Raw genomic sequence first — 19,260 nt, 5'->3', positions numbered from 1 at the left:
AGAGTCAGTGTGAAATGAAAAGCGTGACTGACTAACAGCATCTGTGTGTATACACCAGGCAACAACACATCTGTGGGGTAAGTATACTCCGTATCATCAAGGGCATCACCAGCCGGTGGATTCAATAATGGATTAGTAACTGTAGGCATCTCGATGGCAACGTCAGGCCTGTTGGAACTCGCTGGAGCCAAAACAGAATTTCTCAGCATTGCTGGATAAGAGACCGCTGGTGTCATACTAAGAAGAATCGGCCACTCGCTGTAATTTGACATTGTCAATGGAGATGTGCCTGTTTTACTTGTGACCTGGAAGTGGAGGTAAAATGACTGTTCTTGTACCCTGCACGCCAAGCACAGGAACTGGTGCACGATATGAGGGGTCGACCACCTTCTTGTTCTCCACCTTCTCACGGACCAGGTCACCGACTCGGGGTAGCTAGCCAACTACCGGGAACTGAAGAGTAGCATCAGATGTTTTGGGCAAATGTTCTTCCTTTGCAAGACTGTCACAAGTCTTTTGTAGGTTCTGTAATACAGCAGAATGATCATCTACGTTAAAGGGTGCGGCAGACACCGCCAGGTTAGACCCTCAATGTCCGGGACAAACATTTTAATGCCAAAGTAAAGTCCACATTTGTAGAGCGCACAATCACCCGTAAGGGTCTCTAGGCGCTGGGGGCCGTCGGGAAGATTAAGCAAGCTATTGCCCAGAGTCACATGGTGCTGGGCTAACCTGCCGCCGGAGCCGGGGATCGAACCGTGGTCTCCAGATTCCAGCGTCAGTCGCCCTGGCCGCGGCGCCACACCTCTCCCAGCCAAAGAGCATTTCGTATGGGGTCACCCCACCCAGAGACCTTCTAGGGAGATTATTAAGTGCACGTTAAAGGCTATAGAGAGTTCCTGCTGGTACCTAAAACCCTTGCTCTCAAGGATTGCTTTAAGTCACGGTTCATTCGCTCCACAACACTATTGCCCTCAGGCCTGTATGGAGATGAAAATTTGACCTGCACCCCAAAAGAACTCATGGCATCCTTGTATGCCTCAGAGGCGAACGCTGGACCCTGGTCCGAGTGAAGGGTACCACATGAAAAAATTCCCACAAAGACATGCAAATCCCTTATGACAGTGTGTACCCCCACGCGTTGGTGACCAAGAGTATGAATTATAAACATGAGCAGCAGCCGTTCTTTAAGTTCTGCCACTCAAACCCATAGCATTTTGTGTTTGATCGTGCTACCTTTGGAATCACGATAGTCATTCTGAGTCCAAAAGAATAAATTGTCATTGTAAGACTAAACATAGTAGTAAGAGTCACTTACAACAAGGGTCAGCGTAATCCAGTGCAAGCACCAGCGCACAAAGCTCTGCCAATTGGCCGGTACACTCCCTTAATGTCTGCGTATGAACAACATCGAGCTTGAAGTCGCCATTCACCATGGTACCAACCACTATTGCGCAGGCATCCGAATAAGCATGCTTTGACCTCATTGCCGGTTGCGCCGGACCGTCAGTATAAATGATACAATGGAAATCCTCCAGCGGCATACGGACAAAGGAGCCGGATGAAAAAATTCATACTGCAATTACTCCTGAGTTTGCAAAGAGGAATCAAAGACAAAAGTGACATCCGAAAACGTCAAGGATGTGGCCCATTGAATCCAACGTGGATGCAAAGCTTGTGAATTTGGTACACTGGCTTTCGCTACTGCCTCCAGGGCAGGATACGGTGTAACTACCAACATGCATTTCCCCTATGACAGCACTCTTTCCTTTAGAATCGCCATCTGCACTGCAGTCAAAACTTTCTAGACTGAGGAAAAGCGCATTTCAGCCGAAGTGTACAAGTGTGACTTGTAAGCAATAGGGACTGTGTCACTAAGTATGGACGGAAAATCCACTCCGCTCGCAGAATTTGTGGATTTTCGGCAATTTTGTGATCCGCGAATCTTGAGAAATTACTGAAAAATCCGCAAATCCGCTCGCGGGCAGATTTGTTTTTAAACGTTGGCTGGCATCTTCGTGCAGGGTAGGATTCATTCTGGCACGATGCTCCTGTCACAAAAATTAAACCTCAACATGAAGCACTTACATATATAAATAAAGCAGGTGCCGGAGTTGAAGCTCAAATTCAGTAACGCATTCATCAGCCCAAAAACAGTCGTGAGCTTTGTCGAGGTTGGGCAGAGGTGCTTTCTCCCCATATTTACCATCGAAAAGTAATTGTGATGCGTAATGGAGGCCTGTGCATCCTTGACTTTCACGCGCGCAATCCCCGTGCAGTTCCTGTGACAAGGAGCTACTTTGTCCTCATCTGCTGCCCTGCTGCTCTCTGACCTTTTATAAGCAGAAGAGACATGTGAACTCGACTAGAAGCCCCGCCCGTCTGGTCCACCCCACACACTAGCGGTGTGCACTGTCTTCCCGCACTTTACCCTCTATGATGGACAGCTCATTCAAAGGACCCCGGCGCCCTTCGACGCGATGGCAAAGTTACACACACATGGTCACTGGAGAAAACTCTTCTGGCACTTTACGCAGCTGTAGTGTAGGAAAAGCACTATACATTTACCCAACGAGGTAGCACTTACGGATTAGCCAGTAGAAAGTACTCCAGTTGAGTAGAGGTATTGCACAAAATGGTGGCCTCTTCTTGGGGAAATATGCAGAGCAGGATTCATTCTGGCACGATGCTCCTGTCACAAAAATTAAACCTCAACAGAAGCACTTACAGATATAAATAAAGCAGGTGCCCGAGTTGAAGCTCAAATACAGTAACGTATTAATCAGCCCAAAAAATCGTAAGCTTCGTCGAGGCTGGACAGGTGTGCTTTCTCCCCATATCTTCCGTCGAAAATTAGCTGTGATATGATAGATGGAGGCCTTTGCATCCCTGTCTTTCACGTGCGCAATTCCCGTGCAGTTCCTGTGACCAGGAGCTACTTTCTCCTCATCTGCTGCTCTGCTGCTCTTTTACCTTTTATAAGCAGAAGAGGCATATGAACTCACCTAGAAACCCAGCCCATTTGTGCCCGCCCCACACACTAGCGGTGTGCACTGGCTTCCCGCACTTTACCCTCTATGATGGGCGCGATGGCAAAGTTACACACACATGGTCACTGGAGACAACTCTTCTGGCCCTTTCGCAGCTGCAGTGTTGGAAAAAGCACTATACATTTGCCCAATGAGGTAGCACTTACTGTTAGCCAGTAGAAAGTCATTTGAGCAAATCCGCAAGTTCGTGGATTTTTCGCAAACTCACGGATTTTTTGGGCAATTTCGCGTGAATTTGTGGACCGCAAATCCGCAAAATTCACCCATACTGATGTGTCACCCTCATTAAAAGTCAGGTACGTGAAACCCACCGCCCCAGGCAGAATTTGCTTTACCAGGTTGGTGTGGTTGTCACAAGTCAATAGGTATTTAGATTCAAGAAGATCAGACTGCAAAAATTGCAATATAGCAGAATGATCAGGCAGCCAGCAAGATTTGGTGAAAGTAGGTTGTATCAAGGCATAAAGCGGCTTTATACGCTGGACATAATCGGGAATGTAAGCACACCCGAAGTTCAAAAAACCCAGCAAAGATTGCAGTTTTTTCAGAGTTGTAGGAGCGCGCAACTGTGCGCATTTCTCCAAGAAGTGAGGTGCTAAACCTCAACCTTCATTATTGAGCTCCTAGCCCAGGAACAACACTGTGTACTCTGCAATGTGTAAATTTGCAAAGTTAAATTTGTAACCAAAGTCCGCAAACATGCAAATGATGCGGTCAACGTGACACAGATGCAGCCATAATTCGTCAGTGAGATAAATATCATCAACATAGGAGCATGCATCAGGGTCGAGTCCCTCTAAGAGAGAGACTATGCGAGCAGCAAAGACTCCTGGGCTGTTCTTATAGACCATGGATATCTGCCAGATATAAAAGCTGTCCATAGACTACTAATAGAGGACAGATTATGGCTAAAAAAGCCATTGGATATGTCAAGTGTGGTTTTAAACCATTTACACACAAGACTATACCCAAGGGATGAACTGTGAGTATTCTGTACCACAAAGGTCCGACAATGAGAGTTCAAGTGCCGATAATCCAACACCAAGTGGTATGATCCATCAGGTTTGGTCACAGTAAAAAGAGGATTATTCATCGGTGACACACATGTTTCAATCACACCTTGATTTACAAATTGTTCAAGGATTTCCGCAACGGGAGCTTTCGCCTCACGTTGCATGGGATATTGGGGTTGTAGCTGTGGCACAGCCGCAATGGAATCTCATGTCTGGGCGAAGGTTTGTCCCATCCACATTGAGTATGGTACAGCTCCGATGCAAACACCGTGGCCCACTCCTCTGCAAAACGCAGGGCCTGCTCCTTTGGCACAGTGTGCACTAAACTAGGGAGCAGCACCTCCTCCCCTCTCAAAGCGGCCAAACGAAGGGTGGAGGCCAGTCTGCCTCTGCTAACAATATGTCATAGTCGATTTAAGGGGGGTCAACTGATCCGTGGCAATGTTATATGGAGGAAGCAGTTGAAGAGTTGGGTTTAGCAATTCAATATTAGGATCAAGGAACGATAAACGATCTGGCCATTAAAAACTCAATTAATAAACGATGCTACCAGCTGTCCTGCAAAAATGACGTAGCAGACTATGGAACAGGAAGAGGACAACTTGGGCTGATAACATCATTTGCAGGGCATAAAACCCAGACCCCCCTTAGTCAAGCACTTGGAAGGAAAGCTCTCAAAAACATTTTATGGGCTAGACTAGTGCCCCTCCCAATTAGAGAATTAAATCCAGGTTGAAGTCCTTTGAACTTAAAATCAGATGTGGAATCTGCAACTTTAAATCTGAATCTCGGTTGCATTTTGATGTGTTGTTGCCCCGGTACGCTACAGCCCGGTCAGAAACGTTTAAAACAAATATGGCGATGCAACGGGGTTCGGACAGTGAAAAAGCAGCATTGGTTCTTTTGTAAATGTAAATGTAATTTGCACTTGTATAGCGCCTATCACCCAGGGGTCTCTAAGCACTGTACAAATACCGCTGTGGAACCCTTCCTGGCCTGTTCCTGTGAGGTGTCCACTCCTGGGCACCCCCAGGGTGAAGCCAGGCATCCTTAGCGTTGTTAGGGCCGGTGTGGAGATTAAGCAAGCTATCGCCCAGAGTTGCAGAGTGGGACCCATGATTAGAGTAGGCACCGAGGTGAGAATTATCAGGTCCGGGGAAATTGAGCCCAAGAGCCACCAAGGTGGGAATTGAACCCTGGTCTCGGGCCAGATGTCTGCCTCAGGGTCTGCCGCTCTAATCAGTGAGCCACACTTCTCCACTTTTTTCCTGCACCCTACCATCAGACTTGGCCAGATTTGTGAAATATATGGATGAGCTGCTTCTGAGGCTTATTGAAGAATTGGGACCAGGCAATACAGAGGCCATTTTGTCTGCTAATAAATCAGTCTCCAGCAATTAGTATGTGATGATGCCATTTTAAATGCCAACCTTAGTAGATATATCAAATTTGCAATAAGGTTTGAACTGGTAATCTCTCACCTTTTTATTGTATATAATATATTATTATTTTATTGGACAAGATAATTGCCGCAAGTGAACTCAATTTGTATGAATTTTTTTAAACATTTGTGATCCTAATTTCTTTTATGTTTGTAAGTCATATTGCAAATGGTTTTAAGTAACAGTGCAATAAAAATACAATTCATTCATTCATTCATTCCAAACATGCATTCATTTCTCACAGGGATTTCCAACCATTTTGCATGACTCAATGAGCATTCCTTAAAAAAATATAGTTTATAATCAGTCAATTTTTGTTTTAAAAAAGTCTGAAAATCACTCACATAATTCCCCCTTGTTTACCAAACTTTATTCAACACGCAGCACACACATCCCCACTTACCCGGATATTATGTTTGGGAACTTCTTCCCAATAAACTCCTGCATGCACTGGTGTTCTGTCGAGCGCTCCAGATGCACTTGAAAGGCTTGCAGATAATGACTTGTGTCTGAGGACAGGCTTTTCATGGATGATGCCATGCCTGCTGCTCACCCTGCAGAAATTAAAGAGATAAGAGGTATGCTTTATGAAAGTTTCTTCTATTTCCTTCTACCTGTGTCCGGAAGTTCTTTACTGGACTTTAGAACACAGTGCGGTTACTACTGAAGCAACGTGTGTTATGCCTGCACTGCTGGACTCTGCAGTCTGTGGGTGTGATAATATGTCACAGCTGTGGCCAAAGATAAAACAGCCACATTAGAGACTTGCTTGCATCATTTTCTGTCTTACGTATTTAAAGTGAAAAAAAGTATTTCTAATTTCGTGCCTCATGATTTATGACAATGGTGCAATGATATATTATGAAATATTGAGGGGCATATTCTCAAGGATCTATCGCCGAGTTAGCGGCACTTTATTGCAGCCGAAGTTGCGATAAATGTATCTCCCCATTCACAAGCAGGTGCTAACAGCCCATATCACCAGGTTACCTGCGATAGCAGCCGCAAAAAACATTGTCACAGATGGCCTGGGTAACTATCGCTAATGAGATGCAGAGTAGGCGTTCCCGTGCCAAAAGCCACAACAACACCACTCCGCAACATTCTCAATGACCAGCCAGATCAGCGATAAGATCCCAAAACGGTGATAAGGTGCTTTAGCAGCAGGGAATTAACACCTGCTCCGACCTGGTGTAAAGTCAGATGACAGCCTGCAACAGAAAAGGGAGCCCAGCCCACAGCCACACCTGAAGACAAACATAAGCCATGGAGCTATGGATCATGCAGCTCGGAGGCCCAACAGGGCTACCCCAGGACCGCCACCCCCCTGGACTCCCACCGCCCCCCCGGACCACCACAGAGGCAGCACAGACACAGACAGCGGACCTTCAGAAAACGCACCAGCTTCACAGACTTAACACCAGAGTATGTCATTGCCCACTACAGGCTCAGAAGGACAACCATCCTCCGCATCCTGAACATCATTTCCCACAGGCTGACGGTGGCAAGAGAGCGGACAACCAACACCCCACCTCAGACAAAGCTGCTGGCTGTGCTGAACCTGTTAGCCTCGGGTACCTTCCAACTAACAACCGCCAGAGTCGGAGGAGTACCACAGCCAGCCCTATCAAAGTTCCTCAAACCTGTCCTGGATGCCATCATCCGCTTGGTACCCCAGTACCTCTACTTCCCCCACACTGCGCAGGAACAGCTGGAGACCAAGCAAGGCTTCTACGCCATAGCTGGCTTCCCGCACATGTTGGGGGCAATTGACTACAAATATGTCCTACTTGTGCCCCCTGCCGACACTGCACACAATTACCGCATCAGAAAGCACACACATTCCATCAATGTGCAGGCAATACTGAACCACCGGGTTGCTTGCTACTTCCCTCTGCTTCATGCCCTTGAAGGACACCTTCCACTGCCCCCTCAACCTTCCACGACATTCACCTTCAACATCGTCGAGGACCCACTCAGCTTGCGTGGCCCTACCTCAGTGCAGCGCATGTCACCATCCCGTGTGCCTGTCGCGACCGCAGTGCATCCGGGGCCACTAGCTCTGTGCAGCTCATCATGGACCCTTGCCATTTGAAGCTTGTACTGCTGCTTGTCTGATCACTGTTGTGGTTGTTGCCAGCACCAACAAACCCCTGAGAGGTGGCTTACACTACCCAACACCCATCCAGCACAGGCGTCACTGGACATGTAACCCTGGCAATAAAAGGGGCCAGGCGCACGTGCCCGTAGCCAGTTCCACAAAGTCACTCAGTGTGTCCATGTGGTCATTATGTATGCATGAGGGTCCCGGGACTTGCCACATCACATTGTGCTGTCTACAGCGGGAGCAACCATGTCACCGCAGGCAGTGGGGTAGACCTGGGACATGTAGCTATGTCGTACCTCCTTGTGAGCGTAAGCGGAGTGGACAGGCGTACAACAGTACTGCGTAGGGGAGTGGCTCTTCCACACGTGAATCTGGGTGTGGTAAAGTTAAGGCCTTGCCAAGGAAGTGACTAATGCCTGTGTCTCTGTTGTAGTGTCTGCGCTGCGTCCTGCAATGGACAATGTTGCTATGTGGCATGCCCCCGGAGTGCGGGCTCGGCCAAAGGGGTATATGAGGGAGGGCATGCCCGCTAAGGGTCAGGGATCACACATGGCAACTGCTGTGTGTGTCGCTATTAGCGCAGCATGCGCCAAATGTCTATCCTCAAATGGATGGCGAGGTCAGCCGGCTACCTTCAGCGCACATCATCACTTTGTCGTAGTCAGGCTTGTGGACATGCGCAGACAGGCATGACAGTGGTGCACCGTAGGGGTGCAAGTGATGCAACCGAGCTGCGCACACTAGTGACTATGCTCGGGGGAGGGAGGAGCAGCAGTGAGGCTACGTAAAAAAACATTGATGCCGCTCATTTGCAACAAGCAGTCCATGTCATAGAGGAATCACTAAGTCACACATATCAAACACCAATGAACCAGTGAGCCTGCCAACACATCATGCAGAACCAACTATTGAATCATGTCTCTCTGCACTGCCACAGGTGATCAAGGATATGCACTCTGTGCTTGGATGATGACGCCCCGAACACACAGGCTCAGAGGCAGTACAATTTGAATCACAAACGCACCAGGGCATCGTGGAGTGCACATTTGGCATGTTGAAGTCACGTTTCAGGTGCCTGGACGTCACAGGTGGAAGGCTCCTCTACAGCCCAGACATTGTGTGCAAGATGATTGTTGCATGTTGTGTGTTGTACAAGATATGTGCACACAGCAATGCCCCATGGATACAAGTGCCAAATGCACCGGACCACGATGATGAAGAAGAGACGGGTGGACCACACCCCACTGCAGCCACAGCAGGAATAGCCCGTAGGTACACAATCATTGACAATTTCTTCGCATGTTGACTTCACATTGTGACGCTTCTTAGCAATCATGGGACAGTACAATGAATGAAATCGAAATGAAGAGAGGAAACCGCTGCACTCCAATTGTAAACGTTAGCAAGTAATCAGCTGTAAAAAACGTTCAACATTTCTTGGGTTCTGAGAATGATCACCACCTAGCCCTCGAGGTGCTGGATAGTAAAGTCAAAGAAAACGTTACACCGTGTAAGGATGAGTTATACAGCACCCCTGTGGTGCAAAAGTCGCCTACGGGTGTATTAGCTCATAGTAATCCACATTAAGGCAGAATTATCATTCTCAGTTCTCTTTTATTTAATCCAATCATATTTCATCGTATGATAACGAGTTTGATGATGAATAAGCATGAGTGATATTCCAATGGTTACAGTGTTGTTTCAGGTCTATTCAAACATTGAAGCAACTGTCCCCGATGCACTTCTTCGGGGGGAATGTTCTAAAAAAGAGACGTGTAAAGACCAACTCAGATACTTGTCCAGGAGTCAAATGTAATGGATACAAAAGGATCGTGAGCCACAGCAGGATTAGCCCGTTGGAACACAATCATTGACAATTTCTTCGCATGTTGACTTCACATTGTGACGCTTCCTAGTACAGTACGATGAATGACCACAGGCACATCATGTGCAAATAAATGCATTCCAAGACACATTCCCCGCGTGCATGTGACTCATCTGCACAGCCACATCACTCAGACACGTGTGGGTGCGACATGTAGTGCTAGCAATTTTGGAATTTGTTAATTGATGGTGGATGTGTCACCTCTGTGCAGTGAGGCTGTTTAGGGAGTCACGTATTCAAACTGCCAGTTCTGTGTGTCACAGTTGGAACAGTATCCCACTCTTCAGTGTTTCACATGTGTCCCAATTCATTCCATTTTGGCTGTCATTTGGGCTTCATTTGGGCTCTGATATGTGCAGCCATGATGCAGGGATGCACCCTGTGACTCAAGTTCCAGGACATGGGCAACATGTACTTAAGGGGGAGTCACTGCCACCTACATTAGTCCATGCTTTCATTCTTGTTTGATCATGGACATGGCACGTCTGTCTTCAGGGGGTGGTGATTGTCCCTCTGCAATGTGAAGAGGATATGCGGTTTCACAGTGTGTTCCATGTATGTTTCCGCATTGGCGCCGGTGACATACAGAATGCATGTCAATGTACATTGTACCTGTTTGTGAGGAGATGCCTATCTGATGCCAGAGAATGGTCATTTGTTCTACATCACGGCTGTGGGGTTGTGCTTGTACGTTGTCATCTCAGTGTATGACGACGATAATGTTACCCATGTCCAAACAGTCTCCTTGTACTCTACTTTCAAAATAATATTTGGATTAAGATTCATGTAAATAATTGTATGCATGTGCAGGATGCTTGTATTTTGTTTACTCATGTCACTCATATTTTCACTAATGATATCACTTGTCACTCTTTCTTCACTTTATGTCAAAAAGGTCACCTCTGTCTCTTTGCAATACATTTATGCAATCCTTGGCAGCCATGCTTGCCCCTTTTACACAAAAAGAAAAGAAGTAAATATTTAATTCTTTGGCAAAAATTGTTGATCTGTTGTTTGTTCTTATTTTTTGTTCTCATCAAGTCTTTGTCAAATGTGGGCAACATTTTGATTACTCTGATCGCTTCGGTATTAAATACGTTAACTTAGTTATTGCACTACCCAACAGAACCACTTGTTTATAATAGCATGTTGTTGGATCTGGACTGTTTCAAGCCTCTGGTCTGCTCCCCCACACCTCTTCCACAGGGTTGACCTCCTGCAGCTCCTCCCAGATTCATGTCATCGTCAACGGCTAGGGGCTACACCATGCGCAGTAAGCCCACACCATTATTTACTCTCCGTGCCCCCTAACAAACACATGTCCTGGCCTCAGGACTTTTGGAAAGGTCAAGGCTGCTGGCCCATCCCAGTGAGCCCTGCCCAAAATCCACTTCCTCCCACAGATTACTGTTGGTCAGTGGGCAGGCCTTTGCATTACTCGAGTCTGGGTCAGGCAGCACTGCAGCCTGCTGGCGTACAAGAGCCCCCCGACCTGTATCTTTGCCATCATCTGCTCCCCGACTGTGCGTGCCTGGTGCTAGACTTGCTCTCTCCCGCCCATTCCCATTGCCCGCCAGCGCTGAGTGCTGTGTCTGATCCCTCCGCCTCCCTGTGCTACACTCCTGCCACCCCTGCCCGAGGCTTCCCATAGGGATATGGTGCAGGCACGGTGCGTCCATTGGGGCGTGGGGACATAGCCCCTCCGCCCGCAGCTCCCTCGGCGTCTTTGAACTTCAGTAAACTGAATCAGACGCCAAGGGAGAACTGACAGCCATGTCAGTCTAGCATGACGTCGGACCGCCCAACCCCTTCAGACTATGAAGGGGTGGGTGGTCTGGCGTCATGTTGACTGACACGATTGTCAGACCAGTGGAGGACAACAGGTAGCGGCTGAAATATTGTGTAGCACTTATTGTGATGTCCGAATCATTAGAGAAGCCTTTTGTATTAAATAGTTCATATTTTTCAGTAGGCATGTTTGTTTAGGTGTTGAGGTTAAAACACGTAGGGGCATATTACCAACAACTAGCGATAATTATCGCCATGTTGGCTTAGCGGCAATATTTTTATCGCCGAGCTGCGGCAATTTTAATCGCTTAGGGACCTTGCTATTATCAAGGTTTATCTCCTAAGCGATAAAAATCGGCCGAAATGCATGAATATCGCTAAAAAGTCAGCGATATTCATGCATTACCGAGCAAATGCTCTTAGCCATGTTATCCACCTCCCATTGGATAACATGGCTAAGAACTGCTCAGGGGCAGGTGTTAGCTTTTGGAGATATTCACGCTTAGCGCGAATATCTCCAAAAGTTGGTAATAGGAGATAGCGATGTTAGCGACTGTTTCCAGTCGCTAACATCTTGGCACGCCCACTTTGCATGTCATTAGTGATAAATTTCACTGACATGCAAAGTGGGGCCCAAGATGGTCGCTATCTCCTACTAGCTGTCGCTAACTGGTGTTAGCGACAGCTTGGTAATAGGGAGATCATTTTATCTCCGCTTTCTTGGCTTTTAAAGCCAAAAAAGCGGAGATAAACCCCCTTGATAATATGCCCCGTCATTTTTCAAAGCCATACGTGAACATGATATACTAGAACATCCGTACAAATTTACAATGAATGGGTCTGCATGGATTCTTTTTCAGGGCGTAAGTGTGAAGAATCATTGCAGCTAAGTTCTTTAATGTATTATCCAGTGCTCAAAGGTTCCACTCTAGAGGTCAGCCGCAAGTTACACTCGATGGTTTTTTCACCTGGTGGCGTAGAAACCATATGCATGCCATATTTAGTTTATTTCAAGATGTCTAGCGCGCTTCGACTTTCACTCTCAGTGAGTAATGTTTGCACTGCACAATGGGGTCACCACCTGCTTAATGGCAATTCCTAATGTTTCTGTACCCTCTGGTTCGCTGCTACCCGTTTATAAATCTATTTGATCAATACAAATAACATCCACCTCCCCCACGAACCATTATGTGTGTGTGCTTTTTGGGGTCCACTATACCACACAACACACTAACTAGCAAGAAAGAAGCACCCATTCATTGCACATGAGTGAACGTGCGGGCATCATGAAAGCAAAACATGCTTGTTTAAGTGGACAAACATGATGGGCATGTGGCTGGAATTAAAGGTGCATTCTTTTTAAGATACCTACACCATTATCATAAAAAATGTCTTTATTTATGTCATAACTACACTTTCACAATTGCTTTATCAACTCTCTTGCTTCCTCAAAGTTACTTAAATGCACATTTGAATGCTCTTTTTTCAAACTTTCGGGGGGGTCAGGGGTTTAAAGAAAATCTCCCTGAACCCCAGCAAATGGTGGCTGGACTCACTCGCTACACTCGCTCGTCTCCGCATACGCATATGAAACTTTTACGCCCTACCACTTTCAAATGTCACCAGCCACCACTGGGTATGTGTACAGCGCAGTTGCCCCACAAGCTCCCCACACACATCAGGTTCACAGCCGGGCAGTGCTCCTCTCTGCTGCTGCAGTGTCCAAGGATAGAACACACGATCACATGGATACCCAAGGGGGCTGTAAATTGACCCAGCGGGTGACTACTAGAGGCCTATCCACCTGACTTGTGTACATTGAGGGGCCGATTCTAATTTGGTAAATTCCCGTCCGAATCGTCGTACGTAGCCTTTTTCCCATATGAATCGTACGGAGAACCGTACCCGTACGTACGATGTAGTATGATGCGTACCCAATGCAGTTCTCCGTACGAATCGTTTCATAGACCGTACAACTCATTAATCCGTACGAATCATATTCGGTACACGCAGTACGCGACGTCCGTATGGATCAAAGCAGCATTTTCCGTCCCAGCAAGTACGATTCGTGTCGACAGCACTCCGTACAACGCTTTTGCTATGGGAGTTGAAAACGTCCGGAAAAACAGATTTCAGGTCAAAATGCATACGGAACGTCCCCCCCCATATACGGTGCGTACACCCCATTATTGCAGGGGTACGGTGCATCGGGGTATGGTGCGTACACACCTGGATTACAGGGGTATGGTGGGTATGTCCCCATGCGTACCCCCCTTTACTGTAGCTGTACGGTGAGTAGGGGTACGGTCCACACCCCCCAAGGTTGTACGTGTATGGTGCGTACACTCCCTGCGTACTCCCCTTGAATTCAGATGTACGGTGCATATGCCATAGTGTAGCTATCCATACGAGTTGCTCATACCCGATGTATCCGTACGAATGGCGTCCCCATTCCCCGGTCCGGATCGTACTTGGCGGGCCGTACGGCATGTTTATGATTCGTATGGTTTACTGTGCGGGTCTATGTCGTACAGACTCACCCTTGACTTTCGCGACAATTCTTATTTATTTCGAGCCAACGGATCATCGTACTACGCGATTCGGACGGATTACTATAATTAGTACGGAAACGGCTACGAATACGATTCGTCGTACGGATTGCTTTCCCAAATCGGAATCGACCCCTAAATGTGCAACTGTATGCTCAGCCAGAGTGAAATATGGCTGGAATAAAAAGAGCTGGGGACCTCTTTGGGCAGCGACTACTGTTAATGTATACTGGAAATTAACATCCAGAGCGAGTTTTCTTGGGCGCTGTCAGTGGAGGCAGCCACGATATCTTAAACAATGAACAAGTGCTGCCCGAGTTGTTCTGTCTCTAGCCAATAAAGTGGCTAAAGGTAATGTGACCCATGTATCCCGAAACAGCAGGGTCATCCATTCCATTCCTTGTTTCAATTCATTATGTGTCACTACGTGACCTTCGCTCTGATGCCTTCCCTAACCAGCTTTCTCTTATTCCTATATGTGCTTCTGCATGACCATTGCTGTGCTGATTTACACCCCATTGTTACACTTAAACCTCCTCGCGCTACATCACCTTAAATATACTCACCACCTAACACTGTAATCTACCCATTTCATGCCCCTTTGTTCATTTAGCTCGCTCTCAACTATCAGTATTTACTTTTTTTTTTATTTAGAAAGCTTTATTAAAATAGAAATTCAAAACATGGTACAGAAATATAATAAAAAGATTAGATACTAATCCCAAGGGTAAGAGAGAATACAAATTAAAAACAATTGGTGAAAAATCTAATACGTCATAAATTGCATTAAAAAAACAATATAAGAGGAAAAGAGAGTACCATGATAAAACTAGTATTTTAGTTTTTTGCATTTTGAGTTTGAAAGACAGAAAAAGAAGGGAAAAGAAAGAAGGAAGAAAGAGAAAGAGGGGGAAAGAAAGAGAGAGAAGAGAAAAGAAAAAAGAAAATAGATGAAAAGAAAAAAGTGAAAGAAGATAAAAAAAAGAACAGATATCACCAATCACATGCTATATACTGGTAAAGCTTTCCACTGACATTATATAATACAAAAACGCAATTGTAAATAAACAATCCTGTAATAAGCACATTATATAGAGTGGTGAACAAAGCAATCATGGTGGTTGAAAAACAAAGTTACTGTCCTTGGCATGTAGTGCGGAGGAAGAAATATAATTAGTGAGAAGAGACCAAAAGGCCTCTTTATGAATAAGCTGCTGAGAGGTGGTTACAACGGCTTTACTAGCCTATGATATTGACATAAAAGATTCCACCAGGCAGGGAAGGAGACTTTGGGGGCATCTTTCCAATTGGAGGTTATAACCTGAAAGGCAATGGCAATAGATAAATCTATAAATGAGCCTCGTTTTCTATCACCCAACCAGCGCATGGAGGAACTACCCAAAAATATAGAAGGGATATCAAAAGGTAAAGTGATTGAACAAATAGAGGCAGTAGTCTTGCATACCTTTGTCCAGAAATGAAAATATTGGGGCAAAGAAAAAAGGAATGAAGATATGTACCAGGAGCATTTTTACAACACCAACAGTTAGGGGATAGGGCAGGACTAGCTTTAGAAACAGCTAATGAAGTTAGAAATAGTCTCTGATAACAATAATAAAGTGTTTGGGTAGTGTTGGAATTGCATGAAGTGTGATGTATCCGAGCCCAAATAGAGTCCTAAGTGTGTATAGAGAAAGTGTGCTGCAAATCTGTTTCCCATAAAAGTTCAATCTTGCTTTTGGGATGAGTAGATAAAGAGAAAAAGAGGTATTTGTAAATGTGAGAAGCCTGAACAGAGGGGGAAGAAGGTAATGGTTGAATAGAGGAATCAGGCAGAGAAAAAGAAATATCAAAGAGAAGAGAGAGCTGCTTAGTTACAATCAGTCTCAAAGAATCAAACTTAGATGAAACGGGTAAGTTGTACCTAGACTGAAATTCCTGGAAAGATAAAAGCTGCCTATTAATTAAGAAGTGTTTAAATGGTATAACATCTTTTATAATCCAGTCTTTTCAGAAAAGAGTATGGTTGGACATTTTTATGGATTTATTATGCCAAATAGAGGAGTCCAAAAATAACTGAAGAGGAGAACGTGATTTGGTAAGAATCGGATAAAGAGTAGATATGAGATATGAAATAGTAGGAGATTTAAAAGAATGCGGAGGATGAGCAAGGTTATCTAGTGAAGAGAAGGGAAATGATTGAATAATTGATTCCTCTAATTTATGCCATACTGATAAGGGAGGATCGTCTAATGAAGAAAAATAGGGCAAGACTTGTCGAAGTAGGAATGAGGAATGATATTGGCAAAAGTTGGGAAAGTTAACCCCACCTCTATATTTAGGACGGAGAGAACAGAAAGAGTCATACGAGCTTTACGATTGTTCCAGAGGAATTTACTCAATATACTATTAAGGTTATTAAAATTTTATAGAGGAAGCCGTATCGGTACCATGGAAAGGTAAAAATTGACTACCGGAAGCATCATCATCTTGGAGGTATCCAACCTACCCTACCAGGGCAGAAATAAAGGGGACCATTTCTCCGCCATGGCAGAAATGTTAGAGAAAACCTCACCCAGGTTCAGTTTACCAGTTTTAGCAATTGAAGCAGAATATTTTATCCCTAGACATGTAATGCAATTAGTGTTCCATTTAAAGTCCATCCCGTCAAACAAACTTCTAAGACAAAATCTATTGAGCCGAAGAATCTCAGACTTGGAAAAATGTAACTTGTATCCTGAGATGGTGGCATATGAAGACAGAAGATCAACAAAAGTACAGCAACCTAATAAGTGATAGAATAGTTGGACCGAATCCATGCAGCTTAAGAGCACGCATCATAAAGAGCCAGTGGACACGGTTAAAAGCTTTCTCTCTATCCAAGGTGATAGCTGCCAACGGGGTAGAGCTTTTGGAAGCAAGATGTATGATGTTCAAAAAAGTTCTGGAATTATCTGCAATCATTCTTCCTTTGACAAAACCTGTTTCCTCATAGCCAATTAAATCAGGAATGATCTTGTTGATACGAAGGGCAAGGACCTTAGCGAAAATCTTACAATCTAAATTATTTAAAGAAATACGGTGCTAATTAGCACAAGAAGAAGGGTCCTTGCCTTTCTTAGGAATAAGACCGATCATGGCTTCAAGAAAGGATCTGCCAGCGGCTGATGGCATGGGATTACCAGCTCAGTTTACCATACTCACCTGGGCCCATGAACATACACACCTTGAACCGGTAATCCTGCTTAATCTTCCTGCCTATCAGTTCAATTTACTTTAGGACTTACACCTGTACACCATGACTTACCAATCCTTGTCAGCTGTGCTCTAAGTCCTAAGGATCAAGGGTGTTAGCATAAAAGGTAGAGAGTGGCATTTACCTTCATAAAATAAACAACAGACTCTGGGAAGTTTTAAACACTTTATCTATGCAAAGTTTTGTGAACCAAGTTCCAAACAAGAGCGGTCAAAGACTTTTTGAGTAAGAAAATAATGATCAAAGTAATGATCTGTAGAAATATTACAAGATTATTTTTAGACATTGTTACCTGGGAAGGGGGAGAGAGGCAAACAGTACAAGGACATACCACATGGATTAAATGTACCTAAAATGGTGCAAAGACCAACCCTGGCCATGGGCTGGACAAGGAAAAGACTCCAGACTAATCAGGTACCAACAGGACAGGACAAGTGCAGATCAGGACAGGTATCCTCAGCTAAGTGCAGCACTAGCGACACACCCCTCTCTGGCTACTCTCGGACCTCGACTGAGTAATCGATTTTTCTCCCTCCGCAAAACCCCGATTCTTCTGACAGAGTGCTCGACCAGCCCTCTGCTCTTGATTCTCCTTCAGCATACGCTGGGTCAGTGACAGGTCTATGACAAGTCGGACAATCTAACTGACTAAGCCTACCAGAGTTATACCATTTCCAGGGCAATGTACCACTCCCCAATGTTGCAAATTTGTGTTTCCCGTAATTTGAGAGGTCATCACACCATACCAGTATGAGATCATTTCCATTAAATAAAGATGATCAATGTTCCCACCCATAATTTACTTTCCCATGGATGCGCATGCAGGGGGGGGACATAATGTGCAACAGTTCCGCGTTCTGCCCCACAGCCTGTGGGGACATGGTATTGTCCACTGGCCACTACACTCCATGCACCAGCAGTTGATCTCCACATTGCCATTTCCGTATTTTGCACTCTGTGGTCTGTCCGGCACCTCCACGCCACACCTGGCATTGGGTATGTTCACATTCCTTTGTCACTCGCCGCTATCGCACATGCCTGCTCCATGCCCCTCCTTACATCCTGCTATTGTGTGTCTGCGGTGCCATGCCATGCCTGGGTTGTGGGCATGGCAAGGCCAGATTCACTATGGAGTAGTGTTGTAATGTCTGGTTGTGTGTCATGTTGCATGCCCATTGGCAGTGTCATGTGTTGCATGACTGTGGGCGGCAGGTGCATTTCAGGTGGGCACGCTGTCTTTGTGTACGCTGTCTCTGTGGTGTTCCCGGGAGGCGGGGCAGGACAGGTCGGGGTGGTGGCGAGCCTGGGGTGGTTGCGGTGGGTGTTGTGGACCTCATGGGTATCCGCGTAGCATGATCATTGTCTCCATGGCATCTGTAAGTCTTCCGTTGTAGCTCTTGGCTGGGCTCCCTTTCATGCTGCAGGTAGATGGCCTGCTTTACACCAGCAATGAGTAGGTGTTAATTCCCTGCTGCTTCCGCGGCTTATCAACTGTTTTTGTTTAGCATCGCGGATCTTGCATTTCGTTGTGAAAGCGGTGTTGTGGATTTTTCGGGTGTCTTTGCATGGGAACGCCTACTCTGTATCTCATTAGGGTTAGTTGGCCACTGTGGAGATACATTTTGGGGCCTTTATCGTGTGTATAATAGCAATGTCTGCTGTTTGCACCAGCTTGTGAATGGCGTGTTAAATCTAGCTCCACATTTGTAGCGTTAGGGTGGGGATAAATCAGAGTTGAGTTCTTGTGAATATCCCCCTTAGAGAGATCTAGTCCTGTTGGACTCAAAGCTGCTTATTCAAGGAGTTCTCAGACCTATTTCTCCTATAAATGTGAACAATATTGTATATAATATATAACCATATATCCCTTACCATAACTTACACCTGTTTTTATAAATATTACTTTTTAATAGCTTCTACTGAGCTTACAGCTTCTTGAGGCTCCTGAGCCTCATACTAAAGATCAGCTCAGATCCTTTTTGGGTCTGGCTGAATATTACGCCAAATTCATTCCTTTATTTTCGGATAAGACTAGTAATATGAGGTGTTTAATGAAAAAGAATCAAAAATTTGTTTGGTGTGAAAATTGTGCTACAGAATTTTCAAATCTTAATCTTAATCTTAATTTAATTAAATTCTGCTTGGGTGATATACCTTTGCCACTAATGTT

General features: G+C 45.4%; 1 protein-coding gene across 2 annotated transcripts in view; it reads right to left on the bottom strand.

Moving 5' to 3' along the window:
* Positions 1-19,260, bottom strand: part of LOC144767911 (histamine N-methyltransferase A-like) — a 254,126-nt gene that overhangs the window by 164,109 nt on the left and 70,757 nt on the right. For both annotated transcript variants that reach the window (XM_078651250.1, XM_078651251.1), the window contains exon 2: positions 5,909-6,059. In XM_078651250.1, coding sequence (XP_078507376.1) covers positions 5,909-6,045 — 137 coding nt within the window. In that variant the 5' untranslated portion in view covers positions 6,046-6,059. The remainder of the gene's footprint in view (positions 1-5,908; positions 6,060-19,260) is intronic.

The sequence above is a fragment of the Lissotriton helveticus genome, chromosome 7 (assembly GCF_964261635.1).
Source record: "Lissotriton helveticus chromosome 7, aLisHel1.1, whole genome shotgun sequence".
Classification (NCBI taxonomy): Eukaryota; Metazoa; Chordata; class Amphibia; order Caudata; family Salamandridae; genus Lissotriton; species Lissotriton helveticus.
This window is presented reverse-complemented; position numbering and strand designations above follow the sequence as displayed.